At 44.7% G+C, this 21,025-nt stretch overlaps 1 protein-coding gene across 2 annotated transcripts in view; it reads right to left on the bottom strand.

The window, feature by feature from the left end:
• Positions 1-21,025, bottom strand: part of FNDC1 (fibronectin type III domain containing 1) — a 112,208-nt gene that overhangs the window by 68,647 nt on the left and 22,536 nt on the right. Inside the window, exons 2-4 of one of the 2 annotated variants that reach the window (XM_061428448.1) lie at positions 14,662-14,856; positions 12,372-12,458; positions 11,876-11,944 (exon numbers count right to left, since the gene is read on the bottom strand). In XM_061428448.1, the coding sequence (XP_061284432.1) occupies positions 11,876-11,944; positions 12,372-12,458; positions 14,662-14,856 (351 nt within the window). Of the gene's footprint in view, positions 1-11,875; positions 11,945-12,371; positions 12,459-14,661; positions 17,511-21,025 lie in introns of those variants that run through there. The other variant, XM_061428449.1, reaches the window with a different exon arrangement.

The following is a 21,025-nucleotide window of genomic DNA, read 5'->3' as shown; positions in this document are numbered from 1 at the left end:
CCATCTTGTTTGACTTGGCTGTTTCACAGAAGTGCTGGATCACTTTACCGCTGAACAGAGCCCCTCACGCTCTTCACCGAGGTTCATGTAACATCGAAGAAAACAAACTCGGCCCCCACAAGCCTGGAGCATTGGTAACTGATCCACAATCTCGGTTTTATCTCAAAATTGCATTTAAATTGTATAGACTACCCTATAATATTTTGGTTTGTCTTCAGAGTCAAAAATAACATTTTAAATGACCGGCCACCAAGAAAACACTTCCCGTTGGACCTGCCTGGTGTCTCTGCCAAGAAAATAGTTCCCGTCATGCTTTCCTGGCAGTGCGATGTTCTCGCAAGTTCTGAGGACCCAGTTTGAGAAGCTTCAAAGAATGACTGGGATATCAGCAGCCCAGGATGTCATCCAAAAAGGTCAACAGTTACTGACCTTGATCCCAGTGAGTGAAAGTCACTCAGTCCTGTCTGATTCTTTGTGATCCCATGGGCTGTAGTCCGCCAGGCTCCTTTGTCCATGGGGATTCTCTAGCCAAGGATACTGGAGTGGTTTGCCATGCCCTCCTCCAGGGGATCTTCCCGACCCAGGGATCGAACCCAGGTCTCCTGTGTTGCAGGCGGATTCTTTACCATCGGAGCCACCAGGGAAGCCCAAAGGCCCTATAATCCCAGCGGTGATATGAACATCAGTGAAGACTACACCACCAATGTCACTGCACAGGACCAAGGCGGCAGAGGCCGAGTCACCCCCAGACGGTGGCCAGCAGGACATTAACAACCGGGGCAAACTCTACACAGGAACTCAGCGGCCCTACAACCATCTGCATGGACACGCCCCTCAATCTCACAGATCATAAAACCTTTGAGGGGACTCTCTGTGTTCGTTAGGTCAGCAGTCTCTCCACTGCCACGCAGGCAGAGCTAGCTAAGGTCCCTGCGTCCTACTCAGGGCAGTGGCTCAGCGATAAGCCTGGAACAGCGATATCAGTTGCCAAGGTCCTCAGCCACCTGCACCAGGGGTGAGCCCTAGCCTGGCCCCAGCTCCCTTGTTCCCCATCCCTGGCCCAGCCCTCACTGACTTAGCGTGGAAGGCAAGAGGGGGAAATCTTGCAGGGGACCAGCTGTAAAGGTTCCTCTGTGAAACTTTACATGATGAAAAAAGGCATCATTGGAGCATCTGATCTGGACCCATCTGCTGGTGCTTCAGTTTTCAGCAGCACTTCCTGAGGGCCCCAGAGGAACCCAGAAAGCAAAGGAAGCGAGCCTCCTTTTCTGAGTTCCTCAACGGCTGAAATGCGGACCTCTGGCGTTTCCTCACCTCACTGTGGACACAGAGACAGCCTCCTGGTCAAGGTAAGCTAAGAGAAAGGGGTGTTAGATGTCCTAAGGGAAAATTTTCCCAGGTTTTTGCAGCTTGGTTTGTTTTGTCTAAAGCTCTTCTGCATTTGTTTCATTTGGGAGCCAAAGAGTTGGCGACGCAGTTGTCTTCTAGAAATGAAAGCACTTTTTCTGTTAAACAGCTATTGGTTAGCTCAGTTTTTAGTGCTATCCAACATGTCACCTGCAAAGAAAGGTCCAGTTACAATACCTGAATAGGTTGACAACTGAGCAAAGAAAGTGGTTTCTTTTGGGAAAGATGACTACACGCCCAGAGATCCTTTATAAGAAGCTGCACCCCTCTTCAAGGGCATCACCTACTGCTCCTCCCTGCCCTCCTCTGCCCTCAGACACCAAAAGAAAAGCCAGTGACAGATACTCAGAAAATGGCACCCAGCCCCCAAGATGCTGGCTCCACCAGGACACTGGGTTTGTTAACTACTGCAGGTTCCTCCAGGAGGCAAGGGCGAGGTGGGCTGACGTTGCACCCGAGGCCCACACACGAGGACTGTGGGGACAGTTCATCTTCCCAGCCGCCCACAGCCCCTGCCCATTCCATCAAAGCGGCCACTCCTCAGCCTCTGAAACAAGCGCCCGTCCGTTGGAGGGAAGGGCCTCGCTCCCCGTCATCTGCGTCTTAAGGATTCACTGAAAGGAAAAACTATGCGCAGATATTCTCATTCATCAGTGTAGACAGGGAGATGAAACACCGCAAAATGTGGGTTTCAGCCCTGGTGTCCGACAACTTCTACCTCCTCCAGGCAGCTGGCCCGTGCTAAGTCCTTCCCACAGCACCCTTGTCTGGGATGGAACTCAGGAGTCCCGCCCAAGAACATCTGCACGCAAGCCTCGCTTGCCTACATTTTAGAATGAAAGAATGGACTCTGAGGTTGATGAAGTCTAACCACATTCTAACCACATGAAGAACTGATGCTTGTGAACTGTGGTGTTGGAGAAGACTCATGAGAGTCCCTTGGACTGCAAGGAGATCCAACCAGTCCATCTTAAAGGAAATCAGTCCTGAATATTCATTGGAAGGACTGATGCTGAAGCTGAAACTCCAATCCTTGGACCACCTGATGCAGAGCTGAGTCACTTGTAAAGGCCCTGATGCTGGGAAGGATTGAAGGTGGGAGGAGAAGGGAATGACAGAAGATGAGATGGTTGGATGGCATCACCAACTCAATGGACATGAGTTTGGGTGGACTCCAACTCATGGGTGCACATGAGTTTGGTGATGGACAGGGAGGCCTGGCGTGCTGCAGTCCGTGGAGTCGCAAAGAGTCGGACACGACTGAGCGCCGGAACTGAACTGAACCACATTATAATGTGAGAGGCAGCTTGGAAACCAGCACCCAGATAAAGAGATCTGAGCCATGGAAGGATAAAGATCTGAAGGTGGAGGGAGGTGAGCTCACAGCAGGTGGACCTGACTCCACAGAGCAACCAGCCCTGAGGAACTCCAGTCTCCAAATGCATTTAACACCATCCTTCACCCAGGCCCCTCCAAAGAAACAGTGGGCAAGAACCAGGACCGCTGACTAGTGACAGCACCATTCTAGGGGGACCAAGCAGCCTGCTGGGGCCACCCCTACAGTCAGTGGCTGAATGAGATGGAGGTGCCCGAGCTACTGACATACAGTTCAACTTCCTGGGCATGGATGTGGAGCAGAAGCAGCCTCTAAATGCATTTCACCCAGTAAATAATCCTTGAGCGCCTACTTGGTGCTCAACCCAGGCTCTGGAGATATAAAAATGAGTATATCATTGTTGTCCTGCCCTCGAGGAGCTCACCTGCGGGAAGCGAGCTCCGCCTCTGGCAAAGGTCATGAGGAAGGAGGCTTGGCATACGCAAAGGCGGGATCAAGCCTCAGGAGTCTCCCTGGAAATTCTCGAGCATATACCCCCAAAACCAGAGTCTGCCTACTTTCTGCTTTGTGCTTTCACCTACACCTCTGACTTTACGGGGGGGGCTGACCCCACTACCTCTCTGAAAAAAGTTAGCTTACAGCTCCAGTTAATAATTCCTGGGTGTGACAGTGTTTAACCTACAAACTCCTTTGGAAATCCTCTAGCCTGCCTGAATAGGTTTTTCCGGCCACATGTGATTGTTCAGAGCCTCCCAACTGTGAGAGGCAGGAGATGTTCTAAACTGTGTAAACACAGATTCTTTTGAATAGTTAAAAGATTGATTAGAAATTGTATTGGTGAAGGGATTTTCACTTGTTGGGCCAATGTTTGCTGCTAAGTTTCCATATCCCTTACCTGCTGTGTCCCTGGCAGTGTATTGATTAATATAATTGGTGTAAGTAGTAGCTTTAATGTTTGTAACCTGGGACCCTTGAGTTAATTCTTTTTCTTGTTATAGCCCACCACACCTTTGCGCTGTAGGAATGCAACTTTATCTAATGCTTTTGGAGGGTGGCTCCTGACCAATCACCTTTAGAGAAAAATAAGTTTTCTGAAGAAAAGGTCTTAAAATGTTAACAGGCCTCCGGGCCAGAAGATGATGCAAATCACCTAAGCTTTTGCATATGATAAGTTTGCAGGAAGAAAGCCTGGTTTGCTGCAAGACTCTACCCCTTCCCCCATTATCCTCTATGCATAACTTAAGGTATAAAAACTACTTTGGAAAATAAAGTGCGGGCCTTGTTCACCGAAACTTGGTCTCACCATGTCGTTCTTTCTCTTACCTTCTGGCTGAATTATTCAGCCTCTTTTCTCCACTGAATTTCCTCACTGAGCTATCCTTATTTCAGCCTCTTTTCTCCACTGAATTTCCTCACTGAGCTATCCTTATTTCAGCCTCTTTTCTTCACTGAATTTTACTGAGCTATCCTCATTCTATTACTCTTTATATCCTTAATTAACATTTAATTAAGCAAGTGTTTCCTGATCTTCGCCTACGCCGTCTCTCCTTTGAATACCCTGGATCAGCCGGGGCTGGTCCCCGGCACTCACCCCCCCCCAGGTCAGGAGCCAGAAACCAGGTCTGCCCTCCAAACTGCATACTTTAAAAAATCTAATAATTGCGTGAGAGAGCTACTGAGAAAAATAATGTCATAGACATTATTAACTCCCTGTGGGCCAGAGACTTTTTAAATTGAAACTAGTATATGAAAAGAGGATGGTCTTTGATTCATAATTAATTTTAAAACTTTGGAGCAGGGAATACTTAAAGCTCAAGTCCGGCCCACAGCAGCCAGGATCTGGCTCCAGGTTACACGGTAGTGCCCCCAGGGCAGAAGCAATGGAGGATGTGGTTTGCTTATCGCTGCACTTCAGCGGCTCCTCTTACCCAGTCATACCAACATGGGTCAGTTTAAGTGAGTTAACATGGTGTCTCCTTGGCTCATTTGGCAGAAAGCCTGCCATTTGCACCCAGAGAAGGAAGGCAGCACTTCCAGTGTATCACTGGAGACGATTCTTTATCCTGTGTGCCTCTGTGTATTCACTCACAACCTCAACACCCAGAATCTATAATTCAATGTTTCTTCCTTGGCCAAGATGAGTTCAGGATTTGCTGGCCTAAAACATTCTCAGTAGGGTGAAGACCAAGGCAGTCATTTCTCAGCAATGGTTCCCAACGGCTTGCCAAGCTTAGGACCACTCATTCAGAGTGCGTTAGTGTTGTTAATTCATGAAATGTCAGAGCTGAAAGGAACCCTAGAACCTTAAAAGGAAGTTTAGAACCTGAGAGGGTTCTTAGAAAGGAGCCTGGAGCCTATTTGGGGAGCCCCATCATTGTATGGCTGAGACGTCTGAAGGGTCTCGCTGTTGATTGAGCCTGATTCTGGGGTGTAAGAGTCAGCGGTGCAGATGGTTATGGTTGGATGGATTCATTATGCTGTTAAACCAAGAGATTAGGGAAGGAGGCAATCTCAAAACAGTGGGATTAGAGTTTTCAAATATCACATCAGTCACATCTACATAGGGACTTCCCTGGTGGCTCAGAAGGTAAAGAGTCTGCCTACAAGGCAGGAGACCCAGGTTCAATCCCTGGGTCAGGAAAATCCTCTGGAAAAGAAAATGGCACCCCACTCCAGTACTCTTGCCTGGAAAATCCCATGGACAGAGGAGCCTGGTGGGCTGCAGCCCATGAGGTTGCAAAGAATCGGGCACGACTGAGCGACTTCACTTCACTTCACATCTACATAAACAAACTACCAAGAAAATGCACCTGAAGATGGGTGCTCATTTTGATGAAGTACTGATAGAAAAGATCAAAACACATGCTTGGACATCTTTCCTGGTATATCCACAGATATGTCCTATGAAAGGACTGCCAAGGAAGAAGTGAAAGATGCCAAGCTTCAGTTTTCAGGTCTCATAGTTTCACTGTCAAATAATTTGACAGCTGCCCAAATTAGCTTTTGAGCCAGGTCCTACAGGGGAGGGGAGGGCTCCAAGGATGAATCCAGAACAGCCCTTGGGTCCTAACCATACTTGCAAAGAAGCTCTCTGTATATGAAATCAGCCTGAGAGAGAAGCGGTAATAGCAACCTTTCCTCAGATCCAGGAGAAGGGAAGGAAGCCATGAAGGCTTAGAAGTCAAGGGAGGGGAGACAAGAGATGTCACCCCAGTGACCTTTATTTCCCAGGGAGACAGGAAGCAAGGTCAGGTGGGAGGGCAGGTCAGGAGGGGAAGGCAGGTGGAGTAAGGAACTTGAAGAAAATGGCCAAGTTTTGGAGAGAAAGAAAGGAAACTGAGAAAGGACAAACAGAATAATCTCCAAGCAGAACCCAGGGTCCAGATGAACTTAGAAAACCAGCTACAGGAAGCTGTCGCAAGGTGGATGAGCTTAGTTCTTATTTCTCCCACAGGCTCAGCAATTAGCACACAGAAAGGAAAACCAGACAGCCAGGGATAGGGGGCAGCTGGCATGGCTGTGCTGACATGAGTGTGGTGAAATGCTGGCACCAAGATAAAATAAGCCAGAAATGGGCCAGGAGACAGTTTCTGGAGTCTGGCAACAGGAAGTGTCTACCGACCCGAAGCCTGGACAATCTAATGACATGACAGCACTGAAGAATTTCATGATTCTAGGTTTTGGAGGGGAGCAGCTTCATCCTAGGGAACAGGAGTGGAGACTGTCTAATGGATTGTCAGCACTGAAGTTGTGCAGTCTGGGACGCCAGTGTGGAGACACACATAATGAACCACGTGCCTTCAAGCTGTTTGGATTTGGGGAGCAGCCTGGAGGTCAGGGTGACCGTGATAAGGAAGGGAATGGCTGGACCACGGGAATCATGCTGGTGAAAACGGCCTAAGAGGGAGCATCCCTGGTGGCTCAGTGGTAAAGAATCGTCCACCAATGGAGCAGTTCAGTTCAGTTCAGTCGCTCAGTCATGTCCGACTCTTTGCGACCCCATGAATCACAGCACGCCAGACCTCCCTGTCTGTCACCATCTCCCGGAGTTCACTCAAACTCACGTCCATCAAGTCAGTGATGCCATCCAGCCATCTCATCCTCTGTCGTCCTCTCTTCCTCCTGCCCCCAATCCCTCCCAGCATCAGACTCTTTTCCAATGAGTCAACTCTTCGCATGAGGTGGCTAAAGTACTGGAGTTTCAGCTTTAGCATCAGTCCTTCCAAAAAACACCCAGGGCTGATCTCCTTTACAATGGACTGGTTGGATTTCCTTGCAGTCCAAGAGACTCTCAAGAGTCTTCTCCAACACCACAGTTCAAATTCATCAATTCTTCAGCACTCAGCTTTCTTCACAGTCCAGCTCTCAACATCCATACATGACTACTGTAAAAACCATAGCCTTGACTAGACAGACCTTTGTTGGCAAAGTAATGTCTCTACTTTTCAATATGCTATCTAGGTTGGTCATAACTTTTCTTCCAAGGAGTAAGCGTCTTTTAATTTCATGGCTGCAGTCACCACCTGCAGTGATTTTGGAGCCCAAAAAAATAAAGTCTGACACAGACACAGGTTCTAACCCAAGATCCCATGTGTCAAGGAACAGCTAAGCCCGTGTGCCCCAACTATGGAGCCTGGGCTCCAGAGCCCAGGAGCCTCAATGCCTGAGCCCACATGTCACAATTACTGAAGCTTGAGTGGCCTAGAGCCCACGCTCCGCAGCAAGACAAGCCACCACAATGAGAAGCCCGAGTACAACAACTAGAGAACAGCCCGCACAACAGAAGACCCAGGACAGCCAGAAATAAACAATTTTTAATGGCCTAAGAGAATTGTGAACTCTACGCTAAACTTGAGTCTGAGCTGTAATTTAACTGTCAAAAAAAAATTAGTAAGTTTCGTGGACTAAAATAGAATGGAAAGAAAATATAAAGTATAAATCAAAGTTTTATTTCAGTTCTGGGTCTAGTGTGGGCTCCATCGATTGAGGAAATCACAAAGGATTCAATTTTTAGAAAACCACGACATTACTAAAAATACTTATGAGCCTATTGAGAGCTAAAATTTCCCAGATGAACAGCTCGGTGAAAGCCCATGAACTGCCCTCCGAGCCCGTGGTCTGGTTGGAAGCAGAGATGGACCGTGGTTCTCATCCTGACGCCCAGTGCCCAGCTCTGCACAGAGCAGATTACCCAGATCCAGTCATAGAAGAAAAGCAAAAACAACTTCAGAAAAGTCTGCAGGAAAGCTGAATAATAGGATTCCAATACGTGAAGGGACTTGTGACATCTCTCCCCCAAGGACAAACAAAGGGATATGGGTTTACATCTCAACAGGAGAGAGTTTACATTTAAATACCAAGACCACTTTCTAACAAAAAGATATGTGATGAGTGACCACAGAGGAAGCCAAAACTTCTGCCCTAGAGTTGCATTTTTGCTTAGCCCTATAAGAGCATCCACATTTGTATGAGTGACCATCTGAAAATCACTCAGCTCCTGCCTGCCTCCAGGACTCACCGCACATTCTTCGTCCCCCCTCATGTGGCGTCCCAGACAGTCCCAGAGGGTCTCGGCCTGGTGCCGCCATCTTGTTCTGTATCACAGTGCTGCTCATGTTTCAAGGAATTTATGATCATGTTACAGCCTAAACTTTGTCTCCCTCCCCTTTCAAATTTTTATGTTCAAGATCTAAGCCAAATTACCTCAGAATGGGACTGTGTTTGGAGCGTGGGCCTTACAAGGTGACTAAGTTAAAATGAAGCTACAAAGGTGGCCCTAATCCTATCTGACTGGTGTCCTTAGAAGAAGTAGAAATCTGGACACAGACAAGCCAAGGATTCATGGCCACAGAGGAAAGGTAAGCCAAAGAAAAAGACCTGGGGAGAAATCAATCCTGCTGACACCTTCATCTCGGACTTCGAGCTGCTAGAACTGTAAGGAAATAAATATCTACTGTTTAAGATAACCAGTTTCTGATATTTTGTTATGGCATCCCTACCAAACTCATACAGATTATATGCCTGATTCTCTGCTTGCATTGCTTACTGTCTTTCTTTCCCACTCTAATGGCAGAAAGTGAAAAGGAACAAAAGAACCTCTTGATGAGGGTGAAAGAAGAGAGTCAAAAAGCTGGCTTGAAACTCTACATTCAAAAAACTAAGATCATGGCATCCAGTCCCATCACTTCATCAAAAATAGATGCGGGAAAAAATGGAAGCAGTGACAGATTTTCTTTTCTTGGGCTCCAAAATCACTGTGGACAATGAATGCGGCTATTCATTAATTAAAAGACACTTGCTCCTTGGAAGGAAAGCTATGACAAACCTAGACAGCATGTTAAAAAGCTAAGCCATTGACATCACTTTGCTGACAAAGATTCATATAGTCAAAGCTATGGTTTTTCCAGTAGTCTTGTACAGATGTGAGAGTTGGACCATAAAGAAGGCTTCAGCACTGAAGAACTGACGCTTTTGAGTTGTGGTGTTGGAGCAGACTTTTGAGAGTGCCCTGGACAGCGAGAGGATCAGTCAATGCTAAAGGAAATCAACCCTGAATATTCATCAGAAGGATCGATGCTAAAGCTGAAGCTCCAATACCCTGGCCGCCTGATACAAAGAGCCGATGAATTGGAAAAGACTCTGATGTTGGGAAAAGCTGAAGGTAAAAGGAAAGGGGGCAGCAGAGGATGAGATGGTTAGATAACATCACTAACTCAATGGACATGCATCTGAGCAAACTCTGGGATATAGTAAAGGACAGAGGAGCCTACAGTGCTGCAGTCCATAGGATGGCAAAGAGTCAGACACTACTTAGCAACCGAATAACAATTACTTTCTTTCTTTCCCACTAGAATATAGTCTTAAGGCAAACCCTCGTCAACCTTATTCACTATTATATCTTTAGCACCCAGAATTGTGCCTAGAAAACCACAGGCACTGAATGAATTAATTACATAACTAAAGTCCTATTTTTAAGTAAAGACAATGAGGTCGAGATAGATTTCCAGCCAGCAAAGAGGCCTTCTGAAATCTGAACGGAAGCCACAGTTTCCAGCAGAATAAAAGAATGGATTTTCCTCTAGTTTCAAATAAACACTGGAAGAACGTGAGGTATTACAGATCAAAGCACGAGAGCTAACCCTTGGGGCCTCTCACCAGATGCAGATGCTAATATCTGCATTTCTAGGACAAATCCCTTCCTTTGTTGTTGTTGGGTTTCTTGGGTGTTTGCTTTTTTATTTTTGCATTTAAAGACTGTATTTTATTAAATCAAAATAGACTGTACATGCATTTGAGGAAAAAAGCATTGTTTATAAGTGCAAGACACTATTCATTCTACCATGTTTGATGTGCAAATCAAAAATAGTACTTCTTTTGTTTAATGGGATTATCATATATTAACCATTCCTCAATAGCATAGCATATTTACCAGGCCTTATTTCAAAAGGTACAGATGCAAGGTTGGTCACTTATTGATAATTTCTCACAAATTATTTTTATTATTTTCATTAACAATGAAATGTCTTTTTTTTTTTTTTCTGGAGCTAAATCTATTCATTCTGGATATGCATTTTATTAAAGTTCTGCTTTACATCGTACACTGCAAAATTTCTTCCAGGATCTTTCTTAGCACCATGTATGACAAATACAGTGTTATATATTATAGCAGAGCATTCTTTGGCATCAAGAACCCACAGAGGCTCCTGCAGAGACAGGTTAAAGGATCTCACAGTCATAAATCCAGTAGTGAACTGGGCTGTGATTCTCAGTTCCCAGGGTTTCTATACCACATGCTTACTTAGAAAGGACACACACACACAAGCCTGTTTCTATTAAAGATGGCATAAGAAATGAACTACTTAAGAAAAAATATTACTCATTCTAAAACTGCCATTCAAAAACTTTATCAGGAAGATGATTAAAAATAAAATGGTTATTTAAAAGACAAAGTATAAGGCTCAAAGGCACAATATATCTGTCAGTAAAAGGTGTGAATGTTTACATGTGTATCTGTAGGAGTAGACAACCTCTGAAATAAACACCCTTCCTATTTTGCACATTTTCTAGGTGTACTACCTTCTGGACTCTTTCACTGTTCATGTCTTCCAAAGTTTGATCCTTGGCTTTACTCTTGTCTCTCCTAATTCTCAGCCTCTCATCACTCTTCCTACTTCAACTCTCACTCTTCAGCATGGCTCCTAACCCATGCCTACCTCTTGCCCTCATCACCAATCACCCATAAGACAGGTCCATTACATTAAGTCCAGCATATTTGAACAAGAACACATCACCTTTCCCAAAATTCAGTTTCTTTTTCAGGCTGTTTTGTTCTTCCAGTCCCTATTTTTATAAAAAGGTCTTTGAAAACTGCCTACACCCATCAAATCTGACCTGAGAGGCAGATTATGGTCACTGGTTTCAACATACTCACCTTCCTCTCAACAATAATACCAGATTGGTGTATTTAAAAACACCATGCCTTGCCACATTGCCTTTAGGATATGTACTAGACCACACTCTGAAATAACTGCTTTCATTTTGCATTACTGTTTAACCATTAATTAAACATATTCGAGACACAACAAGAAATGTCAACACTTCTCTCAACAAGTAGAACGATACAGTCAGACAACACCCACATCCAAATGATAAAACACAGATGAATACAAATATGGAGCAGAGATGGGAGGCAGATCATCGAACAGATCACAAAGTATCCCGTGCATCAGAAAGGAGAGAAGGCCTGGATGCAGCACATTAGCCAATAAAGCCACTGTTTGGTGGGCTCCATTCATTTCTGCATCCACACACAGAAGAGCTGTAAATATCCTCATCGGGCCAGGACTGCCATCTCAACCACCATATTTGCCTGTTAACAGAGCAACAGCATCCCCAGATGTAGACAAGGACATACCCCCACACCAGAACATGAAAGAGCCGTGAGGAATGAGCAATACTGGCTGCAGTCTGGTCCATCCAGTGCAGTGCAGATCGACCAAAACGTGCGGCGTGTGTGTTAGTTTAGCAATGGGAACTAAATGAAGGTTTGTGAGCACATGTGTGTGACAGAAGCACAGCCCTCTTTCGAGATGGTGCTTCAGTGAAGACATGAACCGAGTGAGCAAGTAGTACCTGTGACGGTTTCATTAAATGGTCCTGGACCCTTAATGGGAAAACCATCAATCTTGATCCATTCACCTCCTAAATTAGGAAAATGCAACTTGATCGTTAGAAAGGAGGACTACTTGATTTTCCACACTTCACTGCATCCCTCAATGTACATTTCAACGGTCTTCTCAACAATCTTCCAAAGGATCTGCTCAGGCCATCCAAGTGACCTGACCCCTAAACTGTATGGACAACACATATTTTCGGTCTTTTATACATGGTTAACTGTAGTGAGTACCCCCAAACTTAAGACAAAGCACTAGTAACCTATATCAAAAGTACTTTAGAAGAAGGGATAAATTTCTCCTAGTTTTCAATCTTTCAGCTTGCTATACAGGTCTAAAAATTTCTTGTTTGGGAACTCCTTAATGATTTCTAGATTTGCATTGACCTGAAGAAGCAAAGAATTTCCCAGTCTAAGTCACAAAAACATAGCCTCCAATTCTAAGGTAAGACTTACCAGGCAGGCTCTCCGCTCTGTAAACAGGACGGCTCACTCCATTGCTGTTTTCTGCAGTAACCAGCACAAAGTACACTACCCCCGGTTCTGAAACACACGGTTCATGTCAAGCCACCGTTTCACATCTCCAAGAACGACAGTTTAAGTCACTGTCCTCCTCATACCAGTTATAACCAAATATAAAAATCTGAATTAAGAGACCAGTCTAACTTCTCTCTTTTCTTTAATCAAAATCACTAACATTGGTCTCAGGCAACTGAAGCACATCTGACCAAAAGAACACAGAATTTATTTAGTACAAAGCACATGATATGTGTAATAAACCTGGATTCATGGGCAATCAACAAAAATAAGCTTTCAAGTTTTTTTAACATGAAATCAATGTAGGAAACAGACACACACTGTCCACTAAATGTTTTAACCTACAGTGTTAGTAACGACAAAGAAAACTTCCCAACTTCCAAAATAATTGTAAGAACATTTCCCTGTAACTCAAGAAATTTAGCACATGGGGAATCTACACTGCAATAAGTAGAACCTCATGAAATTTTCTTCTTTTCACAATAAAATATTTCCCTTACTATGTGTGCAGGTTTTCTTTGACTATTTCAACAAAAATAGTCAAAAGATCTAGAAAAAACATTTCCCGAGACCTTGGAAATGCTATCCCTGAAATAATTGGACTACACTTTTTGACATGCATCTAGGGATCAAGGTTACATAATGAAGGTCTCTAGCTGATATCCTGAAATTGCTGGGATGCAAAAGAAAACCCAGATACCATGTTACAAAGCAAGGGTACCTTGAACCTACAGTTTTGAAAAGCAAAACTCTGGTAGTGCTGGTTTTCCCCAAAATGAATTATTATCATGTGAAAGATAAGCATAGGTGCCAACTCCTTTAAGAGATGAAAGCTTGTGGGCATTTGAGGGGATAAAGGGCTGGAGAGGTAAGAGTTCTGTCAAAGGCAATAACGATCATTGCATTTCTCCCAGTGAGGAACATTCTTTCACAAAACTTCGGTTCTCAAGCCAGGGGTCCAGGACCAGTGACACATCTGGGACCCCTACTGGGCTCAAGACTGGTCTGCCTTCTATCTGACCATCGTGGGACCTGGTGGCATTTAAGGTTTGGCACGACCTGCTGGACCAACTGGGAAATGCTGTAGGTTTGGACAAAAAGCAAAACCAGGCATCGCCAGCACTTTCTCTCTTCATTCTGAGCTTATTCGTATTTCAAAGAAATTTCATCCAAATGTCTCTGTTTCGCTTCAGAAAACTTCTGATTTTCATCAGGAAGTTGCCGGGGGCAGGGTGCAGGGGAGGGGTGGGGATACTCTTGGTTTTCAGTGAGTTCTAGGGCTTTATTTTTGCATGTTTTTCTTCTTTGCAGTCAACCTCACAACCCAAGGGGTGAGCAAGAAACTGGGACCCTGCTCATGCCTTTGTGGGATAGAATCTCCATTTAACATCACAGTCGGATTCTGGGGCCCTAGTGATACGGAGGAGATTCAGAGAAATGTACGTTTAGCTGGAGCCATGAAGACAGCAAAGAGCCATGAGTTGGTTTTGATCCACTGAGGGAAAGCAGCAGAATGCTAACGTGGCCAGGGGGACCTGGTTATCACAGGTGCTGACTTCTATGACTTCTGTAGGATCCATCTTAAGGTTGGACCACGGGATGGCTGTAGAATAAATGGGGTCTCAGGCCAGGGGGACTGAGAAAGGGGAATACAGAGGATCCACTGGAAGTAGCTCAAAGTTTAAGTTCAAAACCACCTACACCTGCACTGATACAACAATATATTTAGGTAAAATGTTAAATACTCCAAACTTGCAGAAGCAAATTTAACAGGGAGAAATGTTATATCTCTGAATCAGATGTGGCAAAGCAAGACACACCATACACCCCTACAGGGACACATTGTTTAACTAACCCCTAATTATAAACTGGTTTATAAATTAGAAATCTCAAGGTCAGACTACAAACTTGTCCACTAGTCAAGTTTCTATGAGCTAAAAAAGAATCAACGTATATTCTAAAAGCACATCCAGAAACTAAGAATTGTTTCCTACATCAATTTGGAGAGAGATCCAGGAATTCAAATGCAGGATGGGAAGCCCATGAGCAAGATGAAGGCTGTTGTTTAACAGGCTCTTAACCTTGGCTACCCAAGAACCAAAGAACCACTGGGTGCCATTTTTGTCTCCCAAATAGTCAGCCTGAGAACGGAAGGAGAATGGAAGTGGACAGTTAGTTCTGATTGGGAACAAGACAGAGGGTCACTTACCCACATCCTCAATAAGGAAGGAGTGTGTCTCCGCATTCACCTTGATGTATTTAAGACTTTTCAGTGACTTCCCATAGGCAATGTTGTAATGCTCCACGGATCTATTGGTAGCATCTTTGGGTGGGTCCCACGTGACTTTCAGGCCCATTTTAGTGGACAGCAGTTTCACATGCCTTGGCTTCAGTGGGTGGTCAGCTATGCAAACAGCGCAACTATCAACTTACGAGAAGGGCAGACTGGGAAAACGAATGTTTTTCCAATGTTCTCTGACATGGTTAGTAAAAGAGCAAACGACTTTCCATCTGTCTGATCCTAAAGACTTTAAGTACCGTCATGTTTGGACATCATTATAGTGTGACAGCAAAACAAACATACCAAACCCGCAACCTTTTATGTATTTCAGAGAACTGTGAGTGGTAAATTTAAACCCAAAGTGAAACAAATAAAAATAAACTCCAGGCATTCCCCAGCTTGATTGTGTTGCCTTGCTAGGACAAGATTAACAAAATAGTAATCTGACATATTCTCCAGAAGCATTCATATATTAAATAAATTCTCAGGATTTGTCATGGTACAGCTGGACAATCTTTAAAGCCACCCTGAGAAGAACAACATAAAACTCTCATGATCAGGAAGAATATCCACTGTATCTAAAGGGGGATAAGAGAATCAGTCATTTCCACAAAGAAAACAAATCAAGGTCAACATCTTGAAAGACAGGCAAATCTCTGGTTTTAGCTGCAGGTCGCTAATTTAAATGTTTCCATATTTCATCTCAGAAGAAGACAGAAAAATTATCAAGAAGCACAACATTTTTATCTTCATTGATGAAGTTCCAAAACAGTGTTCTTGGTTTTCCAAACTAACCAAAATGAAACATAATGTTTTGTCAAACACGATCTCTCAGCTCATAATATAACTGATATTGCAATGCAACATGATATAAATAGATGCTAAATATTCACACAGCAGTCAACGTAGGGGCAAACACCAATGCAAGGCATTCTCAGCTGGCAAAAAAGTAACCTAAAAAACCCAGAAACATTTAAACTTCAGAACACTTAGAAAAATGAATTTAGACTCTCATAGAAATGAGGGAAAGGGCAGTGTTTCATGACAACACATAGATTGGTTAGTATGTGATTTTTAACACTAATGAAGATTCTGAACAAAATAAGTATAGCTGATGCTAACATACATCACTTATTCTTCCCAAAATTACCCCACTGCCTTAGAAGGAAAATGATAAGAAAAAGAGAGAACTTCTGGGATCCCACTAAAGAAATTCAAGGAATGAAAAAATAGAGTATGAATATCATAATTTTTGAGGCACTAGAGAAAGAGTGTCCACTTTGGAGACAAAAACGCAATGTCAGAGGACAGGCACAGAGCAACCCCCAGAAAGCATTTCTTCCCCAATGTTTACAATCCTGTAAACGTGAGACGGGAGACATCAAGGACAAAAAGCTTAATGCCATCAGGGAAATTCTGAGTTGAGGAGACAGTAAAGACAGCCCACTAGCAAGCATCTGGATATTTAAAATTAGCAGTCATGGCGACTCTGCCTTAATTCTCATGAACCCTTCCTCACCTGCAAGGAACTTTGCAGGATTTTCTTGGCCGGAGGACAGGGGTTCCCTTTCCTCCGTTTCCTTTATTTCTCCCAAGGCTTCACTTTGAAAACCTCCCCTCTTTTCTGCCATGGTTTTGACCTTCTGTAGCTGCAGTCCCCGTTTCCTGCCACAGCAGAAATCATTCCCAAGAATCCTGTTCTTCACCCTGACCAAAATATCATGGAAACAAAGCAAGGTCCCTAAAACCTCGAAATGGTTGGGTGACTCTCCTAAGGGAGAAAACAAATGAATGAATACGTGAACAACGCTTTTCTTTACAGTTCAGTTCTAACCCTCCCTTCAGGAAAGTTCGATCTCTCTAATGTGAGATTTGTAAAGCCCTAACACCATCATGTTTTCCGCTGTGCACGAGTGATTCAATCCATACACACTGACCTCGGTCTAAAGATGATTCCCGTTCATTACTGACATCCGAAAGGAGGAACAATCCATAAATACACTCGCTGTTCTTTCCTGCTCTGCCTCACCTCTGTCCTTGAACACGGCATGGAATCATTTCTAAGTCATATGAGAATCGCGGTCAAATGGTGCATCCGCCCAGGGTAAGGGGGACATTGAGAACCTCAAGGAGCTCCAATAAGATGAGGAAAGTGAAGAACAAGAGGCAAATCCCCCTGGGCCATCAAAACCAAATGCATACCACTGCATTCCACTTACCCATCAGTTTCCAAGTGTGTTCGTGCAAGTTTGTTTGTTCTTCTCCTGCCAGTGATCAAGTACCATCAGTGTGTCTCAACACAATAACTGTCAGCATTTGTACACCAGAAAAAAAAAAAAAATCTGGTGTGAACCAACTCTAAAGTATAAAAATGGGAGAGGGAAATGGACAAGAAAAGGGAGCTTGAGTGCCTACCACCCACCACTCTCTGCCTGAAACTCACACTGCATGAGATGCTCTTAACACACACAACGCAGGAGGTGCCGTTTACTCCCTCCATATGGCAGATGAAGACAGCAAGCAAGGCCTGGAAGAGAGCGGTTAGGAGAACTGTCCAGAGTCACACAGCTGTACACGGGTAGAACTAAATGCAAATCCTGCTGTGTCCACCTGCAATGCCCGGCTTTTCCCACAGCTCATGGATCTTGGACTCTGTCCCTGCTCATAAATGATCAATGACCACACCAATGAAAAATTGATTTAGGAAGCCATTAGTATCCTAAAACCAATCGTGAGGGCTCCAGCTGGGTTAACCCTTTCCTCCACCACCTACCCTCCCTTCCCATGCCACTTTCCCCTCGGAGGGCCACTCTGCCTTCACCCACAGTCACTTCACCTCCAGCTGTCTGTCCTAGTAGGCTCCTCTCTATGGAAGGAGTGGAGTAAGTGAATGATATTCACATTTGTATAACAAAATCTTGGGCCAAAGTAGTGAAGTGGAAGTGTTAGTCACTCAGTCATGTCTAACTCTTTGCGACCCCATGGACTGTAGCCCACCAGGCTCCTCTGTCCATGGAATTCTCCAGGCAAGAATACTGGGATGGGTTGCCATTTCCTTCTCTAAGGGATCTTCCCGACCAAGGGATTGAACCCTGGTCTCCTGCATTGTAGGCAGACTCTTTACCATCTGAACCATGAGGGAAGCCCTTGGGCCAAAGTAACAACTTTCTAATAGTGACATTTTAGGACTTAGAGAGTTACCTAATGAAGGTTGTTTCTAAAACACAAAGGCTTTTAGGGAATCCTGAAATCATCCCTTAGGGTCAACTGCCTTATAAAATCAGTCTTGAATTTAAGATTCTCCAAACACCTTAGGCCAAAACCCCTCCCCCACACCACCCCCAACACACATGACTCAGGCCAATTACACACAATACTGCTGCTGCTAAGACGCTTCAGTCGTGTCTGACTCTGTGCGACCCCATAGACCGCAGCCCACCAGGCTCCCCCATCCCTGGGATTCTCCAGGCAAGAACACTGGAGTGGGTTGCCATTTCCTTCTCCAATGCATGAAAGTGAAAAGTGAAAGTGAAGTCTCTCAGTCATATCCGACTCATAGCAACCCTATGGACTGCAGCCTACCAGCTCCTCCGTCCATGGGAGTCTCCAGGCAAGAGTGATGGAGTGGGGTGCCATTGCCTTCTCCAACACACAATACTACGGTGACTTAATTAAGGGACATTATCATTCCCTGGATTCTTATCAACTTTGACCTTTAAAATTGATGTCATTGCTGATGCTGCCTGGTCAACAGCACCCATGCCTCACTCAGAAAAGTTTGGAAGAAAAGAAGAACAGGAAGGACGGGTAAAAGGAAATCTGTGGTCACTCCAGGCCACTCCTCACTACATGCCTTAGCTCTGTGGGAATCCATCAAACCAGCCTCTAATTAAGGAAGAACAGCTCTAGGCAGGTGCAGATCAACATGCATGAACCTGGGCTACTCGACCGAAGACCTATTCTTGGGACTAGAAACTTAGCGATGTGTTCTATTCCTGATCACCATTTGGTGATCATGACTTCATTCCTTAAATGAAACGTAGGAAGTGTGAAGCGGGTTTCAGGGTCTGCAGACTGCATTCTGAGTTCTGTGTTTCAGGAGTACCATTCTGGTAGCATAAGGCAGAGACATGACAGAGTGATTTCTTACTTATTTGTAAGTGTTCATAGACCATCCTCACTGCTAGATAAATGAAGCACAGAACCCTCTTGGAACAGTTTTCAGGATTCTCATCTGATTAAGGTAAGGAGGGGTATATTCTTTAAAGCCATGTATCCCATGAACTGCTTCTCCAAAGAGAAAAAGGACAAGCCCAAAGTCAACACGATAGGAATTACATGGCTCGATAGAGGGGATGTTGGGAGGTGACCTCATAAGGCGTGCACGACACACGAGGGCCGTGACAAGCTGTTTTCTCATCTCCGTAGAAAGCAAAATGTGGAAGTGAGTTCAAGCTGCAGCCGCCAGGATTTTAGATTTAGTACAAAGAATTTCCTGTCCGTGTCCTTCCCCATCTCCCCTCAGTCAAGGCTGTCTTTGAAGGGAGACAGATGGTAAGGAGCTCAAGACAGAAGCAGCAGCCAGCAGTGTCTGCTGTGACTCAAGCAACCGCATACCACAGCAGACTCGTTCCACAGTTCACACCAGCAAACCCATCCAGAGTCAAGAATGTTTTACCAGGTACTAAGCGGCAAAATGGTATTTTGATGACATTTCAGGTACCTGGTCATTGCCAAGCTAGATATGTCAGTGCTATGGCTCCCCTGAGGCCCCTGTTGGTCTGTTTGAGAACGAAAAATAAGGGACCATTGGCACCCAGAGTTCTCACTTCGGTCTAGGCTCCAAACTCCAGCTCTCATTCAAGAGGGCCCTGGAGGCCATCTGTTTAAGGATGGTTCCAAGATTCCAAGGGCTCCTCCATGTCAATCCTTGGAGAGTCCACAGAGCAGCTTCAAGGGATTCTCCAGGGCTGACAAAAGCCCTCAAGAAGGCTGAGTTCAGAGCTAGGTACCTGGGGCCAGCTTGGTCCACCCGTGTGCAGGGCTCATTTATCACAGTGGACAGGGCACCATCCCCACCTCCCCACTCTGGCATGTATCTGGGCATCAGATCCTGACCACATACTCAGTACTCACATAAATGACTGATGGATTGACAAAAAGACGTTCAGGTTGGATGAATGAGGTCAGCCAAGAGTCCCCCCGAGGACCAGGAAGAAGCAAGTAAGTGGAGACATATGAAGGAATGTACACGCTACACGAAGGCACAATTTAGTTTCTGGCACCTGCTGACAAAAGGGAATTCAGGACCCGGATTGTCCAACATTCTGGAGGTTTTTCTAAGAAGCTAGAAATCCTGGATTTTATGTGAAATTTCTCCATTTTATACTAGCTCAGTTAAGTGTAAAAAAAAAAAAAAAAAAACACTATATGAAGAAGCACATATACACCCACACAACCACACACACACACACACACACCAGCTGGCCAGACTCAGTCCATTGGCTGCCAGTTGATGACCTCTATCTTAACTCCAGGAGCAACCATTTATTTGCTGATCCTGACAACTTCCCAATGTCCTATTTCACTTCTGAGACTCCCGTGGGAGTCTGGATCCATCCAAAAGAGCTCTAAGTCAAGATGAAGGCTAAAGTCTGGAGAAGAACCAGGCCTAACCCAGACCCTGAAGGCTTAAGGTACAGATCTGCTCAAGGACTCATCTCCCACCTCCAAAATTCCCTCTCTCTCGCAAGAGACCCAGTGGCTGTGAAAAAACTGGCCTGGGCTCCAAGGAAGTAGAGAGGATCCATCTGGATCTGGGGAGGGAAGTGTAAGGTGTCCCCTAGGCTTCAGTTACTCGTACAACCAATAACTTCCACATGCTCAGCTCCCAACTAACCATCCTAGACCAAGTCCCCACTGCCTATTTGAGAGGTGCATGTGAATTCCAAAATGAACACATTCAAGATTCTTGGTTCAGGCACACCACCCATCCTTCAGGGTACAGGCCTATCCACAAGGGCTGGAAATAAATGTTTCTAGAAAGAGAGCTCTACCAAAGGCAATTTCTCAGAATAAGAGAAGGAAAGCTCAGAATCCATTAATACAATCAATCAAGGGTAAGACTGACCCAAAAATGGCACCATTCATGGAGAAATGCTTAAGACTATGATTCAGAATAGTAAGTGAATCTTTCTGGATCCAAAGTGTTGTTTTTGTGTGTTTGTTTTGGTTATATTCTCCAAACAAGCAAAAAGAGAAAGGAAGGTAGACAGATGGCAGATGCGAAGAA

Source organism: Bos javanicus, chromosome 9 (assembly GCF_032452875.1).
Source record: "Bos javanicus breed banteng chromosome 9, ARS-OSU_banteng_1.0, whole genome shotgun sequence".
NCBI lineage: Eukaryota > Metazoa > Chordata > Mammalia > Artiodactyla > Bovidae > Bos > Bos javanicus.
This window is presented reverse-complemented; position numbering and strand designations above follow the sequence as displayed.